Source organism: Mustela erminea, chromosome X, assembly GCF_009829155.1.
Source record: "Mustela erminea isolate mMusErm1 chromosome X, mMusErm1.Pri, whole genome shotgun sequence".
Taxonomy (NCBI): domain Eukaryota; kingdom Metazoa; phylum Chordata; class Mammalia; order Carnivora; family Mustelidae; genus Mustela; species Mustela erminea.
The window spans coordinates 98,902,435-98,914,710 of record NC_045635.1 but is presented as its reverse complement, the minus strand read 5'-3'; the positions used below and the strand labels follow the sequence as shown (position 1 = coordinate 98,914,710).

Sequence of the window (12,276 nt, the reverse complement as noted above, 5' to 3'; positions counted from 1 at the left end):
TGATTTTATATGCACTATTTGCATGTTCCTTGTAGTAGCAATTGGTGTTAGTGGTCAGAGTTCATATAACAATTAAAATGAAGAAGTACATTTCTTAGCTTCCTGTTAAACACTCTCCTTTCTACACACACACACACACACACACACACACACACACACACACATACACGCACACATATGCTAATTCCTACTCACCCTTCAAGGCCACGTTCATGCCCTGTCTCCTCCACAAAGTCTTTAAAAAATTTTTGTTTTAATTCTATGCCCAACCTGGGGCTTGAACTCACCACCCACCCAAGACCATGAGCCACGTGATCATGAGCCAGCAGCAAAACTTTTTTTGTTCTACCTCTAGAAAGTGTTGACCTATTCAAGCACTTGTCATTACCACTGATTTGCTATTATCAGACCTCTTCATATAATCTTTTTATGTAAGTCTTATCTCCCTCAACCACAATTCCTCTGAGGGCTGAGATATCTGCCCACATTGCCTTGCATATAAGGAAGGCTTCAGAAGTATCTTCTTATCTAAACTGGCTTTATTTACTTGAGGTTCATCAAGCACTTGCTCCATGCCAGGAACTTTTTTGGTTCTGGGGCATCAGGTGAAAAATCAGACAGAGGCTTCACCCTTCTAGAGCTTATCTTTTCAGTAAACAGGTGGGAGAGAGAAACTTTTTGGTGTCTCTCTGGAAAGTTGCATGAAATTGGAGGAGATCAAACAGTTGAAAACGGCAGTTGAAAACACTGTGGACTGGGAGTCATGCTCTACCTTGGCCTCATCCCTAATTTGATAGATATCTTAAGTACATTTCTTAGCCATTTGTCATCGATTTCCTTGTATGTCAGAGGCCTCATATAGTTACTGGGAGAACTGGATCAGAGAAGATTAAAATCACATTGGAGGGAACTTCCTCAATCTCATAAAAAGCATCTATGAAAAACCCATAGCAAACACCATACTTAAAAGTGAGAGACTAGGGGGTACCTGGCCAGCCAGCTCAGTCAGAAGAGCACGTGACTCGATCTCATGGTCATGAGTTTGAGCCCCAAGTTTGGTGTATAGATTATTTAAAAAGTAAACTAAAAAAAAAAATGTCTTAGACTGAAAACTTTCAACCAGTTAGTGTGTGAACCAGACTAACGCCATCTTTTTTTTTTTTTAATATTTTTCTTATTTATTTTTTAGAAAGAGAGAGAGAGCATGAGAGGAGAGAGGTCAATGGGAGAAGCAGACTCCCTGGTGAGCAGGGAGCCCGATGTGGGACTCGATCCCGAGACTCCAGGATCATGACCTGAGGCGAAGGCAGTCGCTTAACCAACTGAGCCACCCAGGTGCCCCCGACTAACGCCATCTTGAACAAATCTGCCTCAGTGACCTCTCTGTGACCTAAAGCCTCGAGTGGTCCCTTTCTCCCACATTCTTTGTTTAACCATACCCTTAAGTACACCCTTGGGGAATGAGGTCCTTTCTAGGACTCCTCCTGGGTGGTCCCCTAACATGGACTCCTTAGCCTACTCTAGGGAACTAGAGGTTATAAAAGGAGGTCTTATATGGGAATGTAGGATTGCAGAGATCGAACTATAAGTCTTCTTAATATACCATTTCCTATCAGGGGGGATTTGTCAGCCTTTTTCTTCAGTCTTACGGCTCCTTTGGCATTTGGAAGTTACTTCACATATACCTCCCCCCTTTCATGGAACAATCAGTAATAAGAAAAAGATGTCTGCTCTCCCCACTGCTATTCAGTATTTTACTAGAAGTTCTAGGGTAAGAAAATGAAATAAAAAGAATCAAGATGGGAAAGAAAGAAATAAAACTATCTCTATTTTTAGATGACATGATGTTATATAGAAAGCCTGAAAGAATTCACCAAAAAAACCCATATTAAAGCTAATAAATGAATTCAGCAAGGTTTCAGAATTCAATGTCAAATAAAAAAATCAGTTGTATTTCTATAAACTAGCAATGAACAATCTGAAAATGAAGTAAAAAACAACTCTTTTTATAACATTGAAAAGAATAAAACTTAAGGAACAAAATTAACAAAATATAAGACTTGTATACCGAAAACTCCAAAACATTATTGAAAGAAATGAAAGGCTTAATATTATTAAAATGGCAATACTTCCCAAATTCCCAAATTGTATTATAGATTCTCAGCAAATCCTACCAGAATCCCAGCTCCTCCTGCCTTTTTCTTTTTTTAGATTTATTTATTTATTTATTTGACAGAGAAATCACAAGTAGGCAGAGAGGCAGGCAGAGAGAGATGAGGAAGCAGGCTCCCTGCCGAGCAGAGAGAGCCCGATGCGGACCCCGATCCCAGGACCCTGAGACCATGACCTGAGCCAAAGGCAGAGGCCCAACCCACTGAGCCACCCAGGCACCCTTTTTTTTTTTTCTCCAAAAGAAATTGACAAGCTGCTCTGATCTAAAATTCTTATGGAAATTCAAGGGCCCAGCATAACCAAAAATTCTTGAAAATGAACACAACTGGAAGACTCACACTCCCCAACTTAAAAAATCTTACTACAAAGCTATAGTAATCAAGAGCGTGGTACTGGAATAAGGATAGACCTATAATCAATGGAATAGAACTGAGAGCCCAGAGCAAACCCATGCATTTAGGGCCAACTGATTTTTGATAAGGCTGCCAAGACAGTTCAGTGGGGGAACAAAATAGTCTTTTTAACAAATGGTGGAAGTACAACTAGGTAAACATACACAAAGGAATGAATTTGGATCCCTACCTCGTACCATATACAAAAATTATCTTGAAATGGATCAAAGACCTGAAACTGAGTTAAAACCGTAAAACTTGAAGAAAACACAGGTGTACATCTCTATGACCTTGAATCTCTATGACCTTCTTAGACAACACTGAAGCACAAGCAACCAAAGAAAACAGGTAAATTGGACTTCATCAAAATTAAAAACTTTAGTGCTTCAAAGAACACCATCACAAAAGTGGGAAGGCAGCCCCAAGAATTGGAGCTATTTGGAAATCCTAGATCTGATAAGGGACTTGCATCTAGAACATATATAAAGAACTTCTATAACTCTACAATAAAAAGACAAACCAATTAAAAAAATTGATAAAGGATCTGAATAGACACATCTCCAGAGAAGATATCAAAATGGCTCATCAGCACGTGGAAGAATGCTCATCATCATCAGCCATAAGAGAACCGCAAATGAAAACCAGAATGAGAGACCGTTCACACCCACCAGGAAGGTGATAATCAAAGAAGCAGATAATAGCAAGTGTTGTAGAGAATAAGGTTAAACAGAGAGTTGCCATCTGGCCTAGTGATTCTCCTTTTTTTTCTTTTCAGAAAACTGAAAGCCTGTCTCCCCCAAAACTTGTACCCAAGTGTTCACAGCATTCATCATAGCCCCCAAATGGAAATAACCCGGATGTCCATCAACTGATGAAAAGATAAAATGTGGTGTATCCACATAGAGTATTATTATACAGCTGTAAAAAGGAACAAAAGATTGATCTGTGCTACAAAATGGAGGGACCTTGAAGACATAATGAAAGAAGCCAGTCACAGAAGTTCACATATTGTAGGATTCCATTTATATGAAATGTCCAGAATAGGCAAAGCCAGATACAGAAAGTAGATTCATGGTTGTCAGGGGCTGGGGGTTGGGGGTGATTTATAGGCAATGGGGAGTGGCTGCTTGGATGTATGGGGTTTCTTTCTGGGGTGATAAAATATTCCAAAATTAATTGTGGTGATGGTTGCACAACTCTGAATATTCCAAAAACCACTGACTCATGCATTTTCAGTTAGTGACTTGTATGGCATGTGCATTAGAGCTCTGTAAAGAGGAAAAATGGCCCGGGGGGCGCTGGTGCGGAAAGCATCAGGTATGTCTTCAAATGCCATACACAGAAGCAAAACACTTTGTTGAATTTAGTCACAACTTCAACTAGGAGTTGGATGAACATACATAAGCTTAGAGCGCAACCATTACATGGTTGGGGAGTAGAAAAAAAGCCTTTATTGTAACTGGAACCAGATAAACAAAGTGCTCTTATTGGCCAACTCTGAGGATAGGGGAAGAGCCTTGTTACACAACCGCCTTCCCCATTCCCAACCAACTTTTATTCTATTCTTTTCCCTTTGTGTTTTGATAGCTGAAGATGTGTACTTTTTGCGCAAGACCAAGACTGAAGATAGTCCACCATTTTGTGGGTTGGAAACCTGAAATACTTATCTGATTATTAATATTCTGAGGAGTTGAGAAATTCCTATTTTTCCAATATGTTGCTCGGATTCTCCATCTCAGATACAACTAGTATTTATATAGAAAAAGTCTGGGTTGTTACACTGACCTATTTAGTTTTTCATTAACCAATGAGTCACCTCCAGTTCTATGATATGGTGGTCAAGGTTCCAAGACGGTTGCTACCACTGCTGCTTTCTATTTCGTTTTTAAAAAGATGTTTACAAAGTTTATATAAGCAGGCCGATCACATAAATATGATGATAATAACAATCTCGTCCATAGACATGATGCCACCGGCAACAGCTGGTTACTTGGAAAAGTTGCATCGTTTTTGTCCCTTTGGGTTGTCACTGTAGTGATAAACACTAGTGATGTTGACTTGTTCCTGTTTTACAATATGGCCAAAGACTACCAAAACAGAAGCTTCCACAGGGAATTGGATTCAGGCAGAACTGTGAAATGGTCGGGACAGTGCATTTTTTGATATGAATTAATTTTTAAAGGCTAAATCACTTCATGAAATCATTCAGCTCTATAAACAATGATACCTAATACATGCCATGTTTCCAAACACAAGTTTCTGGCTTCCTCCAGTCTAGCCTGCCTCGTCCTCTACAGCTTGCTGCCCTTAGTCTAAAAGTCGGAGGCAGAAACCTAGGGAAATTGTCACGACCTGGAGATCCGAATGGCCACGGGTCACACAATTATCCTTAACACGCCCTTGTTTTCTCCTTAGTCATCAATAACTCAGGCCCAGTCTTTCCCCAGGGTGTCTCCTGTACTGGTCCTTTCTTCTTCATGCTTGTTCTTATCTAGGGGTTTAGAGTCTCCTAGCTAGATTACTGCAAACTGGTTTCTGTATTTCCATCTCTCTGGCTCCAAAACATTCAACAGCAATGCAAAGGATTAAACACCTAAAAGTAACATTTAATCAAGTGGTCTGTCTAAAAACCTTTGCCTGCCTCCCCCGTGTTTACTGAGTAAAGTCCACGCATTATTAGTCTGGCATTCAAGGCCTTCCACAATCCAGGGCCAAACTTGCATTCTATACTTCCATCGTCTACCACTCCCTTGGACAAAACCCATCTCCTCGCCATCTCCTGAGCTTCTGCTAATTCGTTTCATGTCTTTGCATGCCATCTTCCTCCTGCCAAGGCTACCTGCTCATTTTTGAAAGCCTGTTCAGAACTCCCTTTGATCCACAAAACCATCCCCGAACACTACCATCCAGTGACCTCTCAGTCCTTGGAGGTGATATGGCTTATGCCCAGTGGCCTTCACCTGGCGATGCTCCCAGACAACTGTTCTTGGGTCCTGTTGTCGGTTCTTGTATTACATTTAATTCTGTGTCTATCTTGCCTCCACTACGTGGCAAGCTCCTTGAGTGTAGTGGTCACTTACTAAACTTGACAAAAAATTACCCATGATACGTAATGCTATGCTGGGGGCCCTGGAGGGACTAGTTATTGACTAAGGAGCACTCCCGTTCTCCCAAGATGCTTCATTCTCAGGTGGGAGCATTAGCTCTAGGTGATGGCTTCTTCCCTGTACAAACCAAATCCAATCACTTTGAAGGTGAAAGGAACGCTACACCTTACTCCAAGGTATTACAAACTGCTTCTGCAATACTTTGGAATCCCCTGTGAAAATACAAAATTAAAACTTCAATAAATAATGGCCTGCTCCCTTAAAAAGCTTAAAGATGACATGTAAGGAAAAATGGCCAGCCAGGGGCATTGTCTTTAAGACTCCCTTGATCACAAAGCAGGAGAAAAGCTAAGGTTCCTTGCAATTCATTTGGATTTCACTTTTTTTTTTCCCTACGTGAAACTGGCTAAACTCGATAAGGAAATTATGTCTTGAACTTAGAGTTTACATGAAAGGTGGCCAAAATTATAGGGATAATTCAAGCTAAAAAAAAATAAATAAAGTCCTTTACAGCTCCGTGGGTCCTGAATGATGTAGGGAGTCTGAGAGGTCTATGTAGTTAGAAATGGAATCCCTAGCTGGCAAGTCGTCAGATCGGCGGTGGGTACGCATCTTGACTCCCCACCCCTCCAAATGCTGCAACTGTCCAGTTCTATCAAAATACTTGCTAATCTTGTACACAGACAAAAAAACAGTCCTTACAAAATGCCTAGGGAGGCATTCTTCTACTTTGAAAGCTTTGAACTTACATAGGATGTTCTGACTGTAAATTCTCAGAAATGTTTTACTTGGCTTTGTGGATAGCCCTAGATGATGAAGCTCTGCAGGGGCAAAGGCCACTTCCTAGGGCGAGCTAGGTCACACACCAATCCCTTGTCCTGGAAGGCACAGAGAGACCAACTTGGTCACCCAGCGTCACTGCATCAAAACTTGAAGGAAGAGTAAGTTTGGTTTTTCCACGTATAGCCATCCTGGTTCCTTGAGCCTCGTCTTGACTCCTAGCAGGCAGGAGTTCCAATTACCTCCCCAATTTGAAATGTCCATGTTTTACGGCAATTTTATCAATTTTTTTCTCTCCAAGGATCAGTAGGATCATGAATTAAGCTTCCTGTCAAGAAAAATGCTAAGTTCAAAGTATTATTTCCTTCACTTCTAATTACAAATAAGTTTAACCTTTTATTGTGTTCCATTATACAATTTTACACAGTACCATTATGATCTGAAGCAATAATTAAGCAAATTGAATGAATGGTTTTGAGCTCTACTTCTCCGTATATAGATTTACCTAAAAAAGTACAAACCAAGCACAGTGGTGCAATTTTCCAGGCACTTTCAAGTTGCTTAACTATTTACAAATACGTAAGCACCCTGTTTGAAAGCATGAAAATTTTGGTGTCAGGAAGAAACACTTCATGTCTATCAAATCTTTCCATTTTTAACATTTGCACAGCTCCGATTTTTCCTGAGAAAGGTCAGTCTCATTGTCACTTGGGATCTACATGTCCTCAGATTTCAGCAGTGTATCTTGGGGAACCATAACCTCGGTCGCTCGATGTACCGCTAATTGCACAAAATACATGGAACGTGTTGCTCATCCAGGGGGAATGGATCGTGTCTTCTTGTAATATCTAAAACAAAAGGGAAAAAAGCCTGCATGTTTATCACAAAGCAAAACAGCCATGGTCAAAAAAGTATGTGTATATGAAATTACAGGCAAATTTCAATTTGTCACTGACATGGAGCTATTCAAAATGACATAAAACAGAAAGAGCGAAGAATAACATTACCGACTTCAGTCTTCAAAGCTGTGTTACAAAGGCAGCATAGCAAAAAAGCAGAGAAGATCTGGTTACTCATTAAGAAAAACAGGAGATTGTAAAATGCAAAATTCAAGAAAAAATGAGAGGAATGCAATCTTTCAAATATATGTATTTTTAAAACCAATGATCATAACAAGAGCTCTAAACCATGGCTCTCAGAATCACTGGTGGGGCTTTTCCAACACACAGATACCCATGCTGCTTCCCTGAAGACTTGGAAAATATTCTTAAATAAAGTCACAAGTGCCTATTTCTATTCTAAAGGCACACAAGAACTATGTGAGCTGATTGACACAGAAGGCTTTTCACGGAAATGAAGAACTTCACACTATGAGATGTAAATTTTATGTCCCCTAAGCATATAAACATATATTCATATTGGTATAGATGTTTTTAAAACTTTCCATTTTGTGTGATCAAATATGCTTGATTAGATGGAAGGAAAGAAGGGGTGCCTGGCTGGCTCAGTTGGTAGATAGAGTATGTGACTCTTGGTCTTGGGGTCGTGAGTTCAAGCCCCACGTTGGGTGTGGAGCCTACTTAAAAAAAAAAAAAGAAAGAAAGACGAAAGAGAAGAATACCATACACATCACATCCCATCTCTTTACTGTATGATTCCAACTTAGGTCTCAAGCTTTTACTACCCGGTTCTCAAGTTAGCTTTGAAACTTCAGTATTAAGCTCACAAACTGGTCTATGGTGACAGTAATGAGTCATATCATTTGTGTTGCTACGAAGTAGGTCTTAGAGAAAGTCTGTAATAGAGAAATTTCCTCTTAAAAAATCGTAACCCATGATATTAATCTGGAAGCCGAGCAGAGATTTAAGAGATGACGAATTGTTTATCCACATCTGTCAGATGTGACAAGACAATACGGGACTCACTGTGTAGAAAACAAAACATACCAGACCCTACAGTGGCCACCACTAACTCTAATTAAGACATCTGCAATTCATAATTTGAATTATTTTTTTAAAAAGATTTTATTTATTTATTTGACAGAGAGAAGGATCACAAGTAGGCAGAGAGGCAGGCAGAGAGAGGACGGGAAGCAGGCTCCCTGCTGAGCAGAGAGCCCGATGCGATTCGGGGCTCGATCCCGGGACCCTGAGATCCTGACCTGAGCTGAAGGCAGAGGCTTAACCCACTGAGCCACCCAGGTGCCCCTTTAAGTCCCCTTCTAAAAGTCAAAAGCTTGAAGAAGTTTTACAAAGGACTGTATCTTTCGATATACTATAACGATTACACTGAAAAGGGTGAAGAATATATATATATACACACACACACACACACACAATAAACATATATACATATACACACACATAAGATATATCTTTTGTCAAGTAATCATTTATGGGGCACAACAGAATGATTTATATTACACTATCCAGTACACTTTATTTTATTTTGTATTATTTTATTTTCCTTTGGGAAATAACGTATCTCCAAGTGTAGGACTGAAAAAAGGTTCTGTTTTGTGAGAATCTAATAGAAAATGCTGAATTATAAAAATTCACTATAAAGTCAATGGTTAGGGCACACCTAAACACGATGCATTATGATGGGACAGCTTACATAAACATAAACCAATAGAAACTTCAGATTTTTTTCAATAAAACAAGACAAAATCACATAGGGAGACAAACCAAAAGAGACCCTTAACCATGGGAAACCAACTGAGGGTTGCTGGAGCGGGGAGGAGCTGGGGTAAGTGGGTGACGGGCGTTAAGGAGGGCCTATGATGGAATGAGTGAGCCCTGGGTGTGATAGAGCACTGAATCGCTGACCTCTACCTCTGAAACAGATTATGCACTCTGTGTTTATTAACTGAATGTAAATAAAATTAAATTTAAAAAAGAAACTAGGATTTTTTTCCTGGCTTATCTAACAACATATAATTTCAAGGGTCTACAACAGTGGTCTCTCCAATTCAACAGAAGAGCCATGGTTTAGGGAATCAAATGAGACAGACAAAAAATGGGACAGCAGATCTGCAAAACCCAAGCTTCACGGGGGAAAGAACTGTATAAAATGGCCGCTCTACATATCCTGATCACTGTCACAACAGTAAATTAAATAACTTGTTTCCCATTTGAGTAGTTCAGAGTTTAAGGCTAAGTCATGCAGTTGCCTGGAAACCAGGATAATTGCAATGTACTACACATTGGCTTAAAACATGTGTCGTTATTGTATCTTTTGTGAAGGATCTTTTGCTGATTTTCTATGGAATATGAAGAGCGGAAATCTGTAACACTGGACAGCTCCTCGGAACTAACTATGTCATCTATTTGCCTCAGAGCAGGGACGGCACAGAAAGGTATACGCCCTCTGCTACCCACGGGCTGAGCTTGAGATGCAGGGAATAAAGGAAATGACATGACTTCCTGCCTTCCCCGTCCTGACCACCTGGTTGCTTCGAGACCAAAAAGGATCTCTGAACACTGAACCACAGAGGGGCACCTTGGAACAGTTCGTACTCCCTCCTAAATGGGCTAACAGAAGTAAAGATGGCCAAAAGAAGAAATGGAGTACTGATTCCAGACTCCTCGGGCCAACAAGATTCCCAGATGTAGAGAACGGGCAAGGAGGGGAGCGGGGGGGAGCGGTCTCACTGAACAGATGGGATGATGAAGGTCTGGCTGGCTAACTTCCTCATGCTGAGAAGATGACAATGGCTGGAAAATGAGATTCCTGGTCATTCAGTGCAACCTTGTGCTAACTGTAACTCAATTTCCCACAGCGAGCAATCGCTGAAAGGCAGCTACCAGGACAGAGAAGGTTCTGGAACGAGCTTTAACATGTGTTCTCTAAAGGGTTGTAGTTATCCTTGTTTCTTTGAAGAAACCTTGCTTTCTTCAAAATTCAGAGTTTGAAGAGTTTCTGAAACAAATATTTATCTTGGTGGCTATTTCCATGAGTAAGGAAATGAAACTTCACAGGTTCAGTTGCTGAGGGACTAGATCATCGTGCTGGGACTTGTACAAATGTGTTGAAGACATAAAATACTTGAGTGACAACCCATGTACACAGTGGTCAGGACTCCAGCATCAAAATGAAGTTTCCCAGGATAACCCAGGAGTGCTTGCGTTGAAGACAAGCAGACGTACAGAAGTCCTGGGTGGTGCGGGGGACGGAGGGCTGGCAGGCTCAGGGGTATGAAAGTTCTAACTACTTCACTGTGACATAATGTGGCTGTACGTGATGAACAGGTCTTGGCTTCTGGATTTTTAGGTTGCAGTTAGCTGCATCGTCGTGAACACTCCGTCACAGATGAAAATGCTAAGACATTTCTCAAATTTTGGAAGCTTCAGAGTATGTCACCTAAATAATAGTATCTGTAGTTTTTTATGGCCAAGACAGAGATACTCTTAGGGGTTTGGCTCCTGTGCCAATCATCTCACTCCTTTAGGACCCTTCTTGAGAGACTCTTACCCGTGTTTCCAGTAGATCCATTCAGTGAGTTAACTTCTAACAGCACCACAGCCCAAAGAACAAAATGGCTTATTACTGATAATTGCTTTAGCAATTGCTTCAGGTAATTATTTTAAATTCGATTTGCATTATATCATTTAAATGACCAAAGATAATAGGAGCAAATTTGAAAACAGAGACGGACTAATTTCAAGGTGATGCATCTCGAACGACTAGACTTTGCTAAGTACACGTGAGGGGCTCCAGGTCATGTTTTCGTTATCAACTATGTTAATACTTGCCTGCTCGTGGATAATGTCAGACAATTCTTTCACCATGTCTCTGAAATTTGACTTGAGCCCTTCATGGTACTCAATTTGATCTTCTTTAATTAGCCGCTCATTTAGTTCAAGGGCAATGCTGCACGCCTGTATGAATTTCCTGTGGACAAAGAGTGAAGATAAGGGATTCATCGTTTATTCCTAGAAAGTCTCATTGACCATCAGTTTGATATTCACTTTAAGTGTGGCTTGCCTAGAGGGAAGACTGGAATCCTGTATTTTCTCACTGCGTCTTTGCTAATGCCATTTCCTAAGTCCGAAATTCCTTTTTCCTTTTTTTCCCACGTTTCCCCTCGGATTTCTTGTCTCCTTTAAAACCTGGCTTGAAACAGTGACCTTCCAGAAAGACTATTTGCTCAGATGATATTAAATCATGGTATTAAATGATATTAAATCAGCTGATATTAAATCATGATATCAAGTCAGCTAAAATTGTACAAACATTAACTCGCATCGGTAGATAATAAGTCATGCATTCGAAAATAATTTATTTGGGGACTACTATGTCTCCTGTACAGTGCTGGGTGTTATAGGTAGGAATTATCTGTCCCGGAATGGGAGTGGAGACAAAGATGGGGGGCGGGGTGGAATGGGTGAAATTGGTGAAGGGGATTAAGCGGTACAGACTTCTTGTTATAAAATAAGTAAGTCCCAGGGATGAAAAATACAGCATATAGGGAATATAGCCAATAATACTGTAATAACGTATGGTGACAGATGGAGTGACCACACAGCGTGGTGTGCACTGCGTGATAATGGGAATTGTCAAATCGGTCTGTCATATGCCTGAGTCATCACACTGTTTGTCAGCTATACTTCAATATTTTAAAGTAATTTAAAAAATAATTTAAAAAAGCGAAAAGCCTTTGTCCATCATTCACGCGTTTGTGTGTAATATCCATGACGAGAGCAAAGGTCTTAGGGGACAAAGTACCTCATTGCCCATTTGGCTTGTATCCCTGTCATAGCAACAAGTAGAATCTCTCTGTACATGCCAGGCATTAATAAATACTGGTGAATGAGTGACTACTG

The 12,276-nt window shown here is 40.4% G+C and overlaps 1 protein-coding gene across 4 annotated transcripts in view; it reads right to left on the bottom strand.

Annotated features, from left to right (window-relative positions):
• Positions 1-3,992: 3,992 nt before the first annotated feature.
• DOCK11 (dedicator of cytokinesis 11) overlaps positions 3,993-12,276 on the bottom strand; it is a 191,193-nt gene continuing 182,909 nt past the window's right edge. For 2 of the 4 annotated variants that reach the window (XM_032331695.1, XM_032331694.1), the window contains 2 exons: positions 11,206-11,344; positions 3,993-7,299 (listed from right to left, as the gene is read on the bottom strand). In XM_032331695.1, coding sequence (XP_032187586.1) covers positions 7,177-7,299; positions 11,206-11,344 — 262 coding nt within the window. In that variant the 3' untranslated portion in view covers positions 3,993-7,176. Of the gene's footprint in view, positions 7,300-7,458; positions 7,477-11,205; positions 11,345-12,276 lie in introns of all 4 variants that reach the window. The other 2 variants (XM_032331697.1, XM_032331696.1) reach the window with 2 other exon arrangements.